Here is an 18,149-nt window from a genome sequence, read left to right as displayed (position 1 = left end):
AGCTGCGGCAAACGGTTGCGGTGACCAATCAGGAGACAGACGCATGCCGGAGCTTGCCGCAACCGGACTTGCGCCTCCCTCCTGATTGGTCACCGCAACCGTTTGCCGCAGTTCACCGCATGCATGGAGTCTTAGCTTTAGCGTTATGTCACTGCGCATGCGGAGAATTTGTTTGCGATCTTTTTACGCTCATCTAGCGTCTCTGTCACTACGGCGTTAGTGATCCTCTTCTTTTTTTTTTTCTCTTTTGTGTGGTTACACGTTGCTATCGGCGAAAATTTGTAAAGATGGGTCGTATGCATTCGCATGGGTAATGATATTATATGTTAAGATTGCCCATGTTTGCAATCAATTTTTGCAGAGCGTAGTTTGGAATTTTTATATATTACATGATTCTAATATAACTCGATCAACTGTTGAGACATTTCGATGACGGACAAACTTGATAACCAAGTATATGTTGAATTGTCAACTTTTTCTGTGTTTACAATCCTTTATTTTGCGATTTAACAATCCCGTTGCACGTAATCGCCCAATATCTTAGCAGTTCGATTTCGAAGTAACGAAAATCGTCAAAGTAAACCAAAGTACGCCACTGTTTGGATACATAACCTTATATACTTGGTATAATGATTGTATCTTGCACAAGAATGTCATTTATTATGATATATGTTCCACAAATTTGCTACAACTTAAAAGTTTTTTTTAAATTTGAATTAAATTTAATCAAGACATGGTGATACATAGTGATATTAGTTAAATTTTATTATTTAATTACATATTTCAGAAAAAAAAAACATTTGTTAATAAAGTTTCTCAATTTGATAAGTTGAAAACAATTATTTGACAAAATATTATTTCTTTAGAAAGGGTATATCCCAATCTGCACTTCCATATCGACGAAGTGTGCCAACTTGGTTGAAATTGACACCAGAAGATTGTAAGGAACTTATTTATAAACTTGCGAAAAAAGGACATACACCATCCCAAATTGGTAATTATTAATAATATATTATGTTATTATAATATTATGTTTCTTAGTAAACTTATGTTGTATTATATTGTTATAAGGATATATATATTAACTTTGATTAAGTTAATATAGGGATGTTAACATTAGCTGAAATATACAAAAAATATTTCTTATAAAGATAAGAATATATGGTAATACTTTTGTAACAAAATATTGGCATAATTATAATTTAGTGATATTTGATATGGATACGATAGGTTGTCATATATGTTGTTATATTATCAATGTATTACAAATTATTGATAAGTTGGAAATTTTAATGGATATTGTATATTTACAGGTATCATTCTTCGTGACTCCCATGGAGTGGCACAAGTAAGATTCCGCACAGGGAATAAAATCTTACGTATTGTTAAGAGCATGGGCTTGGCTCCTGATTTGCCAGAAGACCTCTACTACTTGATCAAAAAAGCTGTGGCTGTCCGTAAACATCTGGAACGGAACCGTAAAGACAAGGACAGCAAATTTCGATTAATTCTTGTAGAATCAAGAATCCATAGGCTAGCCCGATATTATAAGACAAAAGGGTCACTGCCACCAAATTGGAAATATGAGAGCTCAACAGCTAGTGCCCTTGTAGCCTAAGCTGTTTCATTGTATCTGTATATACTACAATAAATTTCCAAAACTAGTTTATTTTGTATACAGTAACATTAATATTAAGACTAAACTACAAACGTAGCGAATATAGATAGGAGATGTAATTTAACAAGTAGTATTAAGGTAATTGATAGAACTTTTTATTATTATTGTCATTGATTCTTTTTCTTGTCAAAAATAACTTCTTAACGCCATTTTCTTCTGAGTCTCGTGTCAAATTTATTCCAGAATTGCTGTACCCTACTGTGTCGGTGCAGGAATGCTCGTCGTATCAAAAATTCGCTAACGCACCGCGCATGCCAAAGATTATACGGCGCAGCGACGATACGTATGCGTATGCGCAGATATGCATATACGTGACTCGAGAAGGTGGAACCAACATGGATGGAGAAGTAAAGGTCGACGGGGCTGGAAAAAAGGGAGGTTTGGAAATGAAAGTATATAAAGATCTGTGAAGATCAATATCGATATTAGAATCTCTTGCACCATATCATACGCCAGAGATGCCAAATCATTGCCTATATATATGTTGTGAAATGTGTAACAATGGGGGCCCCATTCAAAAAGACTTTCTAAGAAAGAGAAAGACAAGGAAAGAGTGAGTGAGAGTGAGAGAGAGAGAGAGAGAGAGAAGAGAGAGGGAAGGAGAGAGGCAAGGCGAGGTCATGACAGAAGACATCAAGAGACAGTTCAGTGGCCCTCCTCCTCCTCCTCCTCCTTCTTTTCCACCTTCTCTCTCTCTCTCTCTCTCTCTCTCTCTCTCTCTCTCTCTCCCCCTCCCTTCCTCTTCGGCCGCAACTTAGCAAAGGCCACCAGCTCCTTGTCCTATTTTTGACGTCACCAGTGAAGGTAGGCAGGCAGATAAGCAGGGGTATCGGCGCATGCGCGCGCGCGCGCGGGCGCGAATCGCCAAAATGGTGAACGTCTTGGTGGCTCTCATTCGCGGCGCGAAGCGAGGCCTATCTGCGGCGGTTCAAAACGGTGGCGGCGGAGCGAACGGTGAACGGTGGTTATTGCACGTCGCGAAGGAGGTTCGAGCGTGCACGGCCGAATAAAGGCGCGCAACGCGCATTTTATAACGAGACACCCCGTACTCGCCGCTCGTTCACCACACACGCGTTTTCCTCTTTTCCCCCTTCCTCGGCGCTTCGAACCGCGCCGCGCCGCGCCGCGCTGCGCCGATCCGATCCGAGCCGTTCGTTTTGCCCGCTAGCGAGTCGCGGGCGCGTAGTTCGTAAGTGCGCGTAGACCTCGTCGTGTCACGCGGAGAATTCGTGTCGTGGACCGCTTGCACAAACTTGCGCGAAAGGGAAAGAGGGTCTACGGGATCGCTCGCACGTTCACCAGGGATCTTTGTTACAGCGGTCGCCGATGATAGTGTCCATAGTGTCGTCGCGAATACCCTCGACGAACTGCCCGCCGCGAAGAGACGCGGAGGAGCGAGCCAACAAGTGCGACTTTCGCCGATTATGGATAGGAGAGAGCGCGTTTACGAGCGCGTCGAGTGCCCTCAAGCCAGTCTGTGAAGCATATTGAAGGCGGCGTAGGCGATCAAACCGCCGTTGTGTTCGCGCAAGCCGGACGCTGTCAGCCGAGAGAGGTACGTAGAGAAACCCGCGGGATCGCGTCCAGGAGCGCGACATATGGAGAACGCGCGATGCGAACGAGGAAAAGGGAGAGAGAGGAAGCGGGGTTCCGGACGGAGATCCGGGAGGGGGGAGCGGGGTCCGCTCAGCGACGACCTCGCTGAGCTTGTGCGCGCGGGGAGAAGTCGCGAGGGCTCGGTATGTACGAGAAGAGCGACTCGCGGTGTTCCCGGATCGGAGTCGTGTTAAGAAAGCGACAGATTGACCGTTAGACTACACACAGCTACCTGTCACGTGAATATAAACAAAGTATGCCGCCCGTGTGAGACGCCTAGATCCAGATGTATTTGATAGAAAGTGCCGTTTTGACGACACTAACGGTGAACGTCGACGACGTCGTCGAGTTCACCGACAAACGCGCGCGACATTTACTTATGTTACAATACATTCCTAGGTCGCGCGCGAGGAAGGAGAACGATCGGCCGAACGAGCGAGTGAGCGGGTGAGCGAACGATGTGAAAGTTCTGCTCGCGTGCGCCGCCCGAATGACGATACAGTTCGCGATCAGCTTCGCAAAGTTGCAAAGCCGAGATCGAAAGAATCCTCTCTCCCTTGATTTCTCTCTTCTCTCTCTCTCTCTCTCTCTCTCTCTCCCTCTCTCTCCTCTCCTCTCTCTCTCTCTCTCTCTCTCTCTCTCTCTCTCTTTCTCTCTCTCTCTCTCTCTCTCTCTCTCTCTCTCTCTCTTGTTGCAGCAACACGTATATCGAAGCTTCCACCGACCGTCTTACACGTCCTGTGTAACATCGTCAATCACTCCGACGGTCATCGCGAGAGCCTCCTCTCGCTGATGATCCATTACGCGTGGCAAGCTTGCGCGCGGCCGGGAAAGCGGCTCCGTTGACTTTTCACGAAGCGAGCGAGCGCGCATGCCAAGCGGAATTTCTGCCAGTCGTATCGTATGAGAGCGTATCGTTTCGCGGACGACTGATGCGATGTCGTAACATTTCCCTTCCTCTCGCCCCTCTCCTCTTGCGCGCTCGCGCTTACTTGCTCCCCTTTTCTCCTAAGGTAACTGTGTGGTACACACGAGGGGCGACGGCGTCGGAGGAAGGAGTCCAGAGGCGAATTCATACGTTCAATATTGTTGGGTTGAACCTCGCTCGATGACAGCGGAGTATCAACTTCTGATAGGATCTCGAGGAGCTGAACGACGTAATGTTGCAAATGTTGACACCTCAGGGAGCCTCGAAACTCTGTACGGTATAGACGTGCTTCTGTCTGGCGACAAGATACAGGACGAGAGTTACAATTGGACAGTATTCGTGTATCCTGCTTAGAGGCTGGAACACGCGCTTCACGCTCGGCAGTTACGCACTGCTGTTATTGCTGCTGCTGCTGCTGCTGCTGGATGTTTACCCCGTGCGGACAGATGGACAGATAGTATGTCTACAATTTCTTTTCTCGTTCAGCCCCGTTTATCTATATAGGCCAAGGAAAGAACGCGCTGTTCGCGCTCGTTTCGACATCGCCGATTCGGAAGCGGAGGCAACCGCAATCGCTCCCGTTTCTTCTTTCCTTCTTTTTTTTTTTGCATCGACCGGGAACGATTTGATAGCGCAATAATTAACGTCGTCTAATCTTAGTCGATCGCGAGTCTGCTTTCCAATATCCGAGCGGAATCGATTTTCTTTCCGTAATTGGTAGGAGTGCGAAATACTTGAACACTCACGTCGTTTCTTCAAGTATATATCGAATAGAAGAAGTGATTTGATTTTCTCGATTTTCACCCCCCGTAACATGAACTAATAATGAGTTCAATTGCCGCAGATAATCGAGAGGAAGAAAGAGACCGAGTTCACCGAGGCTTCGAAAGTATCGTTTGTGCGAATTACGGCAGACAGCTCGTGTCATCGTTCGTATTAACATCGACATTCGGCATGTGAAGCACGGCTCGCTACGGATGACTCAAGGGTTTTCCCCGAGAGAGAATCCTGCAGGAAGGTAGTCGCGGATGGTCTCTCTCACTGGCTAAACGAGTTTCGCTACGCGACAAGGAGTAACGATCTTTCTTTTCTCATCGGCGATTCCGAGATGTTCGTGTCGCTACGTAAATTAAGCGACGTGTATTGAATTCTGCCGACAATATAGCATGTAACCCAAGTACCGCGGATTTATGGCGCGCGATAATCGTAAAGAGGTATAATCGTCGCGCGGATCGCGATAATTGCGATTTACCGTCCCTCGCTCGCTTCGCTCGATTCTACGCTCGCTTAATTGTACCCCGTGCTTTTTTCACGACGCTTTAACTGCACCGTAGGTGTATTTCGCGCGGCCCTGCCGGGGTTGTCGCCAAAGGGTGTGTGCGTAAATGCCCGTCGCTGCGCGGCCGGGTATAACCAGTTTCCTTCCACTGCTTGAAATCTCGCTGTTGCACTCATCGAAGTCGCCTGGCGAGTCGACTGGGAGGCGAGGGAGAGAGTGAGAGAGTGTGAGAGAGAGAGAGAGAGAGAGAGAGAGAGAAAGAGAGAGAGAGAGAAGGAGAGGGGAGGATAGCACGAGAAAGGCAGTGAGCGAATGTGCGAGCGAGGAGGAGTAGGTGGTGGATGGTAGAATGGCGGATGAAAGGAAGAAACGAATGAGTAGGAGAAGGAGAAATGTGGACAGAAATAATCGGAGGAAATTAAAGGATGAAGAGGTAGATTGGCGAGACGAAGATTTGGTAAGAGCGATCGACGAAGGCGAGAAACGGAAAGGGAGGAAAAAGACGTACGTATTTCGATAGAAAGAAGAAAAAAGTACCAGAGCGTTAAACGTCATATATATATATATATATATATATATAGATATATATATATATATATATATAGATGTTGGAATGTAGTTGTGATAAACTATAATTAAATATTGACAGATGTACGAAGACAGTACGAAGAAGCTAAACGTGAGGATACACAACCGTAAGGAACCAAAAGAGAGACATGTTCGCGGGATTATGTACTCTTGAGGGAGCATTTTCAAGAGCGAGAGAGGCAACTCCAAAATAATAAGTAGAAAGTAAATAGAAGAGAGATGCAGAGATTGATGCAGAAAAAGAGAGAGAGAGAGATCTCACGGGACAGGCATGTGCATTCGCGATAGTTTGCAACAAAGACGAACAAGTATGTGAAGACAGAAGCTGAGAAATGAAGAGAATTGCGAGAAAACAAGAGAGGGAGTGAGAGCCCGATAATATCCGTCGAAGAACGGATAAGCGAGAGAGAGAGAGAGAGAGAGAGAGAGAGAGAGAGAGAGAGAGAGAGAGAGAGAGGGCAAAAAGGAGAGAAAGAGCGTGCGAATGGTCGCATATCGCGCATGGTTCGAGTGTGCATCCACCGTATGTGTGTGTGTGTGTGTGTGTGTGTGTGTGTGTGTGTGTGTGTGTGTGTGTGTGTGGAGTGTGCGAATACACGTACTTGTTCATACACACGCGAACCCAACGAGAGTGAGCTACACCGTTGGTTTCCCGAGGTGGGGGTCTCGGTACCGTGTACTCGTCAGTCCGTGCTAGACGCCGTTGGTCGTGTACGACAGCCTTCGCATTCTTCGGAGAAGTGAAAGCAGTTTCAGGGAAATTCTGGCTTGACAGGCGTCTGTCTACTCGTTCGTCCGTCCATCCGTCCGTCCGTGCGCCTACCCATTCATTCTTTCGTTCATTCGTTCGTTCGTCCTTTCATTTATTCGTTCATTCGTTTATTCGTTCATACTCGGCCACGGGCAAATAATGTTTCTCTCGCTAGCGTGTCACGAATGTTTCTCAACGCACCCGTGCACACAATTTCGCGATCGAGCAGGATCGATCTCTCTCCCTCTCTCTCTCTCTCTCTCTCTCTCTCTCTCTCTCTCTCTCTCTCTCTCTCTCTCTCTCTCTCTCTCTCTCTCTCTCTCTCTTTCCCTCCCCCTCCCTCCCTCCCCCTTTTTCTTTTCCCTCTTTTTGATCGGCACGCGATCTCACCGCGTTACGAAATCGTTGTAATTGCCGTAATCTCGCCCTAAGGCGAGAGACACGTATATATGCATGCGCGAAACAGATGGCGAGCTCGTACGCAATTCTGTACCCTGCGGTGAGATAATGGCCAAGCGCCATGAGGCACCTACTACGTGGAGAACGTTGCGAAATCATCGGAGGAGAATAGAGAAGTGCTCGTGAGTCAGATTTCGTGGGTTTTATTCTCCCCCCGGGAATATCTCGGATTCTTTCTTCCACATTGGGAGGGGAGGAGGGAGAGCGCTCTCTTTCGTAAACGAACTTGGTTCGTCAGCGGAGGGAGAAGGAACGTCCGATGGTTACGTTTGATGTTGCATCATTACGTTAATTATTTCTTCTTATCTTTGGTATTGTCGTTGGAGAAAAAAAGAGAATTATCTCGGGTAAATTCTGGCGTTCTTCTTTCGCGCAGACTGCGACGCTCATCTCCTCTCCCTGAACTCACTTTTGCACCTGAGACGCGTACGGCAAGTACGCAACGCGAAACACACCTCCGCAACACGACGACTTCGTCTCGCCGCAAGGAGAGTCCGGGGCATTTTTGTCAGCTCCGTCACGCGTCTTTCCGAGCTCCGATGAAACGCCGTCGGTCGCCTTGAAGTGCGAAATTCCACAAGGTCCGAGGCAGGTGACAGGCGTTCGATTTCCGACACGGCGCGACGTCATGGCGGCGCGATTTCGGGAATCTAAGCCCCGGACGAGACTGCTGTTGCGTGCCGTAACTGCTTAAACGATATTACGGTACCGGACGAGCCATACGGGGCGCGTCGCGCGTTTGTCGTTTCAGAGCGCGTCGGAAGCGGTACGATACGGTTACAATAAATAGCGGTACAGCATGTATCGACTTATACATCGAAGAGTAACGCGACAAAACGAGGCGAGGTAAGGCGTATGCAAGTCACCACCGCGCCGGTGTGTACAGCTGTTCCGAATACCACGGTTGAGTAATCCACGGTATTTAGGCGTGCACGCGCGCGGAAGAGTTATTCCTTGCGTATTTACTATTATTATTCCTGGCGAGGAGAAAGAGCGAAACGTGTCTTCGCGCGAGAAAATGGAAAAGCGAGTCACAGTTTCCGCGCGTAAGTGTTACACGCCGTCGACGGATTTCTCGACAGCGCGGCGCAGCGTCGCCGATTATTATTTTTTTGTTGTTTTCCTTCCTTCCTTCGTTGATATGCGGCCATAAATAAAAGATTTTGCGAAAAAGTAGTCGTGAAAGCCGCCGGCTCGAACCGTGGACTAGGTGGAGCCTGGCCGATACGTGTTTAATGACAACACTTTCACGATGCTCGAAGAACTCGCGTAGTAAATGAAGCGAGCGCTCCACCTGCGCACCTTACCGCTCCATCGAATCTTATTTGTCCGCTTTCGCGGAATTCTTCGCTTAGAAATGACACACGTCTCGCTCTATTTGACAACTTTTACTTTTCTCTTTTATATTCCTTCTCTCTTCTTCTTACTTTTTCATTTGTCACTACGATGAGGCTAGAGACTAGATGAGCGGCACGGATTTCGGAATTGTCAGAGTTAATCTGAGGAAACAATAATTCAATCCCCGAGATATGAAAAACACCAACAGTTTCCATCTTTTCAGACATCGCGAAGCGATTTCTACGAGAGGGTCGGTCGCCAATAATCACAGTCGTGAGAAACGCGCGATGATTTTTGCGAGAGCAACCTGTTAAACCGTACAACCGAGGCCTAGCGCGAGAGGCAGAAGAAGGCTAGAGAAGTTAGCAAAATTGTGCTTGCACGATTCCTCGAGTGTGAAGATCAGCTGAAATGACGTCACGTCACCAAGCCGGATTTAAGTTCCGCCCACCGTGCGTGCGGATGCGTGCATATGTGCGTGCCGTGAATTATACGTTATACGCAGCCACGTGTGCAGCCACGTAGCACGGTCCGTAAATCGTGGCGACCATTCTTTTCCTCACCCTCGCCCACCCTCCGGCCGCCGGCCGAAGTGCCTCGCGTCTTATCTATAATGCATCGGGGGAGAATGAGCCGTATGTTTGATAACAACTTCGATATCAACGTCGGATTTCAAGTGCGCCTGAGAGCGTGGGAGCGTATTTTTCATCTCTCGGCTTCGCCTCGCTCGTGCTCGCGTACGAAAAAACGTCCGCTCCACCACACACGAGACACGGGGGTCACGGGGGAGGGGGACTTTCAGTATCCGTGCGCGGTACACCGTCGTGACCATTGTATCTTCGGATTGTGCCGCCGCACCGTGACGCTCATTATGCGCGTAATAGCGCGTGTTCGTTTACCCAACAAATGTAGAGAGGGCGATGTAGAGAGGGGAATGGCAAAAGATATAAATATTCGCGGCTCATATTGAATAAGATCTCTCGCGTTGGACGATGAAATAAAAGAGAGAGTCTTTCTTCGCGTTTGCTTTCAGATTGAGCATAGAGTCACAAAATGGTATCGAGACGGAAGATACTCTCGCGCTCGCGAGACAACCTCGTAGAATCGCAGTATGAGGAACAAGAGGAGGAAGATATATGGTATAATTTGGATAAATTATACAAGGTAATTTCGGTTGCGGTTATTCTCGATTCTCGATTCTTTAGGATGGATGATACGACAATCGGTCGTGCTCCTGAATGACAGCAACGTGATATATACTGGTGGGACGTTGTGCTTGTAGGATCACATACAAGAAGTCTTAGATAAATGGAATCAAATAGATGACGAAATATGGGCGAAAGTTATCGTGTTCGAGAGGAACAGACGGGTTGCGAAAGCTTATGCCAGGGCACCTGTTCTCACAATAAACGGTTCAAACGACGGATTTGACGGATTCAGGTATATAATGCGAATTCATAAAATAGAAGAATCTACCTAGCGTCATACATTTATTGTCATTATAATATTATAAGAATTTGGTACCGCTTTGGGTATCCCTCAGTTTACACCTCCTCCCTCATTTATCGCCGCAATTTATTCCTCTATTTGAAATATTTCTCTCTCCTTATGCGAAATGTAGAATAGGACTTTGTGGATTTGACAATCCTATGAGAGATCCGAAAACGGAAGAAGCCAAACGTCACATAAATCAAGGAGTTAAAATTAAAATGGACGAACAAGGCAACATACTGATCAAGAGATTGTGCAAGAACAACGTGTACGTCAAGTCCACAAATCAGGAGGACAACGCGATCGGTCCAGAAATCATACGTAATTCGCAAGGTGCGCTCGAACATGAAAAACCAGGCAAGGTAAGACTACGTTCCGTATGTCTAATAAAAGTCCTTTCAATTAGAAATTAAAAAAAAAAAAGAAAAAGCGAGTTTTCCTAATCGTTTTTTGTGTAGGCGCGAAAGATCAGGTGTTGGTTTTATCACGAAACTCGCGAGGATGCATGCTGATAGAGAAACCGCCTTTCTAATTAAAACTTTACCTCGAACAACCGAACCATATAATAAGAGGCGTTTAAATCTCGTTATCGTCAGGAAATCATATACCACGCTCTTATGAAAGGAGAGCGAAAAGTTCCGCTCTTTAACACGAACCAAAGTACATACATACATAGTCGTTCTTCCGCGATAGACCAGAAATCCTAGTTTTCGTTTTTTGTTCTTAATTTGTCGCTCTTAATTTTTTCGCTCTGAATTTTGTTTTTAATACTGCATAACGTTCACGAACGTGTCGTGTTTGAAACGGACGTTTCAGTTATTCGATATGAATAAATTTCAAACAAATCTGTCACGAGAAACACGGAGGGCTTACCCGGACAGACGAAGATTGGAAATGCAATGTCTCAGCGCTATTATATTCGTAAGAATGGAAGCCGATTTGCTTCAGTGTCCCGTGTGGGTACTTATCGTCAATGTTGTCGGTTTGGACATGCTCAAGTCAAAGCTGCCACCAGGTATGTTGAGACGAACCGTATAACGTCAAATATTCTATGAAATTTGTATGTACGGAATACTCTTGTGATACACTTGTGTCTTAAATAATCTGTTTATATCTGTTAATATATTTGTTTCTTTTTTTCTTTTTTTTTTTTTTAGTTTTAGCATTACAAAGGCCGGTTGATATAAAAAATAGACCTAGAATACCAATTCCTGACGAAGATCCTTATAGCGTGGCAGGCGTGTCGTCGTCCGTAGGAGGTCCTAGCGAAATAATACCAGGGGACAGAGACTCTCGAGAACAAATCTACATGCAGTCGACGAGTTACCAACATCGACGTACAGAGAGACCGCCGAAACTGCCTCCTAGAGAGAATCTCTACGGCCACGGCATCCCTAAGGTAAATTAAAAAATTAAAAATATGTTCGATATTTATATCGCAAAGAAACAACACGTAACATTCTTATGTTCGCTTGACTATTTCAGCCTGATTATGATGATATAGAAGATGACTACACCAGAGCGATGAAGCATCCTATAATGAACGATGAGAAACGAAGTAAACACGACGACAGAAAGAAATACGGTAAGAAATAATCTATTTGTCATTGATGCGTTTTGTGTAATATTTGTGTTTGTAATATAGAATTTTATTGATATGAAATAATATTTATTTTTCCTACAATTATCCCCATCTTGATTTATAATAATTCCTTTTTATATATTTTTATATAACAGTCAATAATTGACTAATACATATACATATATATTAAATTGATTGTGTTTTTCAGATGACCCATACTATTGTGGTTTACGAGCGCGTGTGCCTAATTTCGTAAAAATGGCGAGGAACGGTCAAAGCAAATTGGGCCCTCCTCCTCCTCGAGGACATGTCAGGACACAACCTGCACCATCTTATGCAGGTGCTGCATACGCTAGTAGTCAATCTTCTCAAATATATGGTCATCTGCCCGCCCATCGACCGCCCATTATGTACCATGCTAGAAGTTTCGAGAGCGGACTTGGTGAGTAAGAAGAACTATCTGGTAATCATTTTCTACTGTAGAAAATATAGCTTTTAGAAAGTATTACATTATGTGTGTGTGATTGCATGTGATATATGTTAAATATACATATCGCATTTGACATACTGAATAGCTGTAAACCCACGTTTATTAGCAATAATTGTTACTACACTTTCAGATTCGGACAATAGGAACGAGTCACCGTATAACCACATATACGGAAGGTTACCGATCCCGACGAGAGGCGTAATACCTCCGACTCCGCGTGCTATGTATATTGGAGAGTGGGACTAGATAATAAGAAATATCTCGGCGTTTGTACCTATAAACTGTATATTGTTAATATACTACATAAATACTCATATTTTTATGCTAGCACTCGTGTGCTTATTGTTTCATCCCTGTAAATGAAAGTGACAATTATACATGATAAGCTTGCAAAAAGAAAGATCAATTACTTGGACTTAGTGATTCTAGATCGAAAGTTCATATTCCTCACTCTCTTTTTTTCTTTATCCTGAGATATTTCCAAAAATGATCTTTATAATCTAATATCACAGTCTTTCGTTTTTTAATCTCTATCATGAAATAAAACAGTATTAAGCCAGCAGCACACGATGCTTGTTTTCGTGCTGGATTGCTTGCTAGATGAAAATACTGTGTTCTGATTGGTACGTTTCCGAAGATGAATGGAAATACACTAATCAGAACGCAGTATTTTCATCCAGCAAGCAATCCAGCACGAAAACAAGCACCGTGTGTCGCTGGCTTTACTGTAATTAACTTTAGCGGAAACATGAATCCTGAAATGGCAGGTCAGATCACAGGGAACTACATTCCCGCTCGTGTTTAGTTCTGACTCAAACACGCAGGATGGTTTGAGTCTTTACTGAAATACACGAAATCCATTCTCTTTAGCTTCATTTAGCTGAATTTTTTTATATTTTTCGTTCATTCTCTAAATTTTGCTTCTTTTCTTTGATGCTTCTTATTTGAGTTACATATTAATAATTTCATTTCAAGTTGAGAGAAACGATGCGGCACGGTGTAGTTAAAGGGATCCTGGAGCCGTCTGTTTTACCGACACATTGATTTCAATCTTTTTACTATACCAATCTTTTTATTAACTGCACAGATTGAAAAATCCTTTTGCACAACGAAAGTACTTGTAAAAACAAAGTCTGGAACGAAGAGTTTTATGTAAAATTCAATGAAATATTAGAAAAATTACAATTTCGTTATCATGTTCCGCGTCAGCTCTTTACTTATTAATTATAACAGTTCTGCAGTTTATCCGTGCAAAAGCTTTTGCTTTCAGACGAGCCATAATATGAAAGAATAATATTAAAGTAACAGAAATGAGCTTAGAAATCAGTGTAAAAAGATTAGTGTTTGAAAAAAAATATATTGGATGCAGATTGTGTTTGCACTTTGGGGTAAAACAGAACGGTAGCTTAGTAATCCGCATTATCGTGATCGATGGAGCTGCAAGCAGACACAATCATACTATCCTTGTCTGTTTCATGCATAGAGTAAAGCCGGCGGCACACGGTGCTTGTTTTCGTGCTGGATTGCTTGCTGGATGAAAATACTGCGTTCTGATTGGTACTTTTCCGAAGATGGATGGAAATGCACCAATCAGAACGCAATATTTTCATCCAGCAAGCAATCCAGCACGAAAACAAGCACCGTGTGCCGCTGGCTTAATATTATATGACAATGAAACTGTAGTTGTTAAGTTTTTTCGAATTTTACATAAAACTCTGCTTTCCAGACTTCATTATTATAAGTACTTTCATTGTGCAAAGAATTTTGCAATCTGTGCAGCTAATAAAAAGATTAGTGGTTGAAACTCTCTCGTATCTTTGTTCCCTCGATCGTACGCTCATTAAGCTGCGTTCACAATCGGAGTCGGAAGACATCGTCGTCGTATGTCGCACATATGTCGTACGTACCAATCGCAACCTCACAACTGACAACCGACATGTAAAAATTAAGATTGCGTGCATGTGTACGACACACACACACACACACACACACACACATATATATATAATATATCGTATAATATATTTTATAATATATCACATATTTATATACTATAGGTTGTCTCATAACTAATGTTGCAGAGCTCGTGGAAACAGAGCGGGTTAAAACAAACATAAAAGTCCCATACCGTTTTGCGAGATCCTTAATAATTATCGAATGACGAGTGAGCACGTGCCGAAATAGATGATTACCCGCACAACACTGCAATATTGCAGCAATATTGAAGCAATATTATAATATCGTAGCAATATTACGAAATCACAAGATTATTATATAATATTCCAGCAATATTATCACAATATTACAGAGTGATATATCAGATTACAATATTACTGGAATATTACTGCAATGTTACCATGTGACTATCGTATGGCAACATAATGGCAATATTACAACATTATTACTACATTATTGTGCGATGATAAATCTCATTGCAATATCACAGGAATATTGCCGCTATATTCCAGCATGACAGACCGCCACGTAATATTTCTGATTATCGCCGTAATACTGCAGTGTGAAACAATTTATATACAGGGTGTCCCAATTTAATGTCACATCACAAATATTTCAGAAACACTGCGTTAAATAAAAAAATGCTTCAGACAAAAGTTGTTTGGCTTGAAGGAGGACAAGAAAGCGATAGCATTTTGTTTATAAATGGCGCCACTTTTGAGATATTCACTGACAATCAATTTTCATAAATGGAAATCAGAATTTTTTATTATATTTTCCTTTTCTATCAATAAATTTGAACAATTTTTGTCTGAAACATTTTTTTATTTGGTTAATATTTTTTGAAATATTTAAGGAAAACTTGGTAACTTTTTCAACATTTAACTTACGATATCTCGCTAACTATTCGTCGAAAGAAAAAATAATATTAGTCTTTTTTACTTTACTTATCAAGAATATATTATTATAATAGTGCCCTAACTTTTGTTAACTTATCGACCTTTGGAAATTTCAAAGTTATTAAATTAACAAAAAAAGTTAGGGCACTATTAATATATTCTTGATATTAAATAAAGTAAAAGAGTCTAATACTATTTTTTCTGTCGACGAATAGTTAACGAGATATCGTAAGATAAATGTTGGAAAAGTTACCAAGTTTTCCTTAAATATCTCAAAAAAATATTAAGCAAATAAAAAATGTTTCAGACAATAGTTGTTCAAACTAATTGGTAGAAAAAGAAGATATAATAAAAGGTTGGGATTTTCATTTATAAAAATTGATGGTCAGTGAATATCTTGAAAGTGGCGCCATCTATTAACAAAATGCTATCGCTGTCTTATGTCCCCCTTCAAGTCAAACAACTTTTGTCTGAAACATTTTTTTATTTAACGCAGTGTTTCTAAAGCGTGGTCTACAATGGCCGTAAGCAATAAGAAGAAAGCGTGAACAGTAAGAAATGGACCAACCACAGTTGATTATTTTTGTCATAAGCGACTGTGATTGGTTTATTTCTTACCGCTTACGCTTACTTCTTACTGCTTACTGCCATTGTAGACCACGCTTGAGATATTTTTGCGAGATTTATGCCTAGGACATTAAGTATTTTTGCAATATTGCTGTGATATTTATGCAATATTTCAGTAATATTCCTGCAATATTGCAGCAACGTTTAAGAAATATTGTAGCAACATTCCTGCACGATTGCAGTAATATTTCGGCAATATTTTGCAATTTTTCTGCAGTATTGTAGCTATATTTCATAGGTATTCCTGCAAGATTGTGACGATATTTCAACAACATTGTGGCAATAGTCCTGTGATATTGTGACAATATTCCCACAACATCATAACAATATTCCCGCAATATTTCTGCGAGACTTATGCTTAGGACATTAAATATTTCTGCAATATTGTTGTCATATTTATGCAATATTTTAGTAATATTCCTGCAACATTTCTGTAATATTCCTGCAATATTGCGGTGCTATGTGGGTAGAGAAGCGTCACAGCCTCTCGGGCCACAGCGCGGCCCAATCGATCTAGCAACTATTGACGGAGTGCGGCGAAACGTAGAAGCGGCGAAATGAAAAACGAACAGCGACGCGTTGTCCTCTCCTAGACCGCGCTCTTATTGTCGAAATAGTTGCAACGCTTCTCCAATATGTCTATGTCGGCGCGCTCTTATTCCTCAGATTTCTGTCATTAATAACTTGATAATTATTGCTAATCTCGCCAAACGGTATGGGACTTGTATGTTTATTTTAAACCGCTCTGTGAGCACTCTGCAACACTAGTTATGAGACACCCTGTGTACAGCCGACAATTACATTACAAGCAACGGGAAAGTCTTGACAATTTCCGTATTACGCGATATGATAATTTCAGATAGGTTTTTGACATTGAGTGCGATAATAAACATTGCAAGTCATGTCGGATAGACATTTTCGAGTTGTCTACGGGAGCGCATGAAAATCAGTATCAAGCTACTGTAGAAGTTGAAATCACACACAACTCGCTTAACCCTTTGAGGCATAGGTAAATATACTTACCACCTATTTATTCTCACATTTTCATGAAATATTTCATATTTGAGGGATTCTTGTCGGGTTTTTTGCGTTTTTTAGCTTCCTATATGATATGGGAACATGATACATGAAAGGTTGAAAAGTGTTTTACATAAGTTGTCCATCCAGTTATTATAAATAAACAAAGTATAAGACGAGCGAGAACGAGTAAAAAGGAAGCGAGATGATCATCATCATCAAAGATGTGCCGAAGTCTCGCGACGATCTGTTTACGTATCGCTTTTCATAGTGACGTTTCGCTTGCTCTTTATTTGCTCTCGCTCTCGCTTTCGCGACATCGGGAATCTCTCCGTAGCAGTGAACTCACGAATTTAAATATCTTATAAAATGAAAATTATAACTTTTGTGTTTCGCGTGTTTTCGATTTGAAAATAATTGCAATGGCTTAATGAGATGTTTTACCATTAAAATGACACAACGACACGACGACACAAATCGGACAATTTATAAATAAATATATAATATAAATACAAGAATACCTATTTAGTTAAAAATTATGCGATTTATGTCACGTTTGATGTCATGTTTAATTGCACAGCATCTCCTAGTCATAGCAACAACTTTCCAATCGATAAAATGTGAAGTAAATGTTTATTGCTACTACGACTGTCTGATAAGAGTATTATAGTGACACGAAACGAACTCGCGACAGCGATTCTCCATCGTCTCTACACAGATATGTACATACACATTGTGCGAGTTGGCATATTCGGTGATACACACTATACTGCTCCTGCGGTACTATGTGTCGCGGAACACACTGACACGATGACATATATGCATGTGTTGTGTTATGGAGGCGGTGAAGAGTCAGAGTGTCGCGCGCTGACTTCTTCGGGTCACAGCACGTAAGCGGCACGAAATAATTGCCCGACGGAACTGTTACGGCATTACATGTCCAATAACGTGGATAATCAGTGCAAAATTAGGTAAAAAGTTTTTACCTAATTTTATTTATCATATATAGTTATTGTTGATGTTAATAAAAAATATTCCAGAAGCGATGTAGTACTTGGTACTGGCTATTTTATACAATACCGTACACCAGATGCGATTTACATGAGCGCTCTGGTTAATAAAAAAATATCCCAGAAGCGATGTGCTCGGTACTTCTGGCTATTTTATACAATCTTTTAAATGCACCTAAAATAACTGTATATGCTTATTGGATATCAAGCATATCGCATGTCGTTATTGGTATTGTCGTGTTGGTCTGCCAAAAATTTAAGTTTGAAATATATAAAGTAACTATTAAATTAGTTACTAGTTATGAAACAAATGTAACTAAAGTTAAGTTACAGTTATAGATGAAAAAACGGGAGTTAAGTTATTGTTACCGAAAAAAATGACTGTAACTGTAACAACTGCGTTACAAGAAGTAACGAGTTACTTCTCAACCCTGTATATAAGTTACACAAAACAAGTTTT

General features: G+C 42.2%; 2 protein-coding genes across 13 annotated transcripts; both read left to right on the top strand.

Moving 5' to 3' along the window:
* Positions 1–155: 155 nt before the first annotated feature.
* On the top strand, positions 156–1,669 carry RpS13 (ribosomal protein S13). Its single transcript, XM_011147841.3, has 3 exons — positions 156–310; positions 867–994; positions 1,314–1,669. Exons 1-3 carry the CDS (start codon positions 288–290, stop codon positions 1,616–1,618), a joined length of 456 nt encoding a protein of 151 aa, XP_011146143.1. The 5' UTR covers positions 156–287; the 3' UTR covers positions 1,619–1,669.
* Positions 1,670–2,398: 729 nt separating this feature from the next.
* Positions 2,399–12,507, top strand: exp (expansion). Of its 12 annotated transcripts, none has more exons than XM_025299074.1 (12): positions 2,399–2,482; positions 2,996–3,233; positions 3,972–4,659; positions 5,047–5,275; positions 9,651–9,781; positions 9,900–10,057; positions 10,239–10,470; positions 10,925–11,123; positions 11,266–11,507; positions 11,594–11,693; positions 11,899–12,132; positions 12,311–12,507. In XM_025299074.1, the coding sequence occupies exons 5-12, from the start codon at positions 9,671–9,673 to the stop codon at positions 12,424–12,426; spliced, it is 1,392 nt and encodes a 463-aa protein (XP_025154859.1). In that variant the 5' UTR covers positions 2,399–2,482; positions 2,996–3,233; positions 3,972–4,659; positions 5,047–5,275; positions 9,651–9,670; the 3' UTR covers positions 12,427–12,507. The 12 variants fall into 12 exon arrangements, with proteins under 12 accessions (XP_025154859.1, XP_019698764.1, XP_019698760.1 ...); XM_019843201.2 differs by lacking the exon at positions 2,399–2,482 and adding an exon at positions 8,841–9,091 and having other exon boundaries at positions 2,507–3,233; XM_019843205.2 differs by lacking the exon at positions 2,399–2,482 and having other exon boundaries at positions 2,505–3,233; positions 12,324–12,507.
* The last annotated feature ends 5,642 nt before the right edge of the window (positions 12,508–18,149 follow it).

This window comes from Harpegnathos saltator, unplaced genomic scaffold (genome assembly GCF_003227715.2).
Source record: "Harpegnathos saltator strain DR-91 unplaced genomic scaffold, Hsal_v8.6 scaffold252, whole genome shotgun sequence".
Lineage (NCBI taxonomy): Eukaryota > Metazoa > Arthropoda > Insecta > Hymenoptera > Formicidae > Harpegnathos > Harpegnathos saltator.
This window is presented reverse-complemented; position numbering and strand designations above follow the sequence as displayed.

What these genes read in the sequence shown, in the direction of transcription:
- RpS13 (XM_011147841.3), top strand. Translation starts at nt 288, where the DNA reads ATGGGTCGTATGCATTCGCATGG. An exon ending in GGTCGTATGCATTCGCATGG is followed by an intron (nt 311 to 866) that starts GTAATGATATTA and finishes TTATTTCTTTAG; the next exon opens with AAAGGGTATATCCCAATCTG. An exon ending in ACATACACCATCCCAAATTG is followed by an intron (nt 995 to 1,313) that starts GTAATTATTAAT and finishes GTATATTTACAG; the next exon opens with GTATCATTCTTCGTGACTCC.
- exp (XM_025299074.1), top strand. Translation starts at nt 9,671, where the DNA reads ATGGTATCGAGACGGAAGATACTCTCGCGCTCGCGAGACAACCTCGTA. An exon ending in GACGGATTTGACGGATTCAG is followed by an intron (nt 10,058 to 10,238) that starts GTATATAATGCG and finishes TGCGAAATGTAG; the next exon opens with AATAGGACTTTGTGGATTTG. An exon ending in CGACGACAGAAAGAAATACG is followed by an intron (nt 11,694 to 11,898) that starts GTAAGAAATAAT and finishes TGTGTTTTTCAG; the next exon opens with ATGACCCATACTATTGTGGT.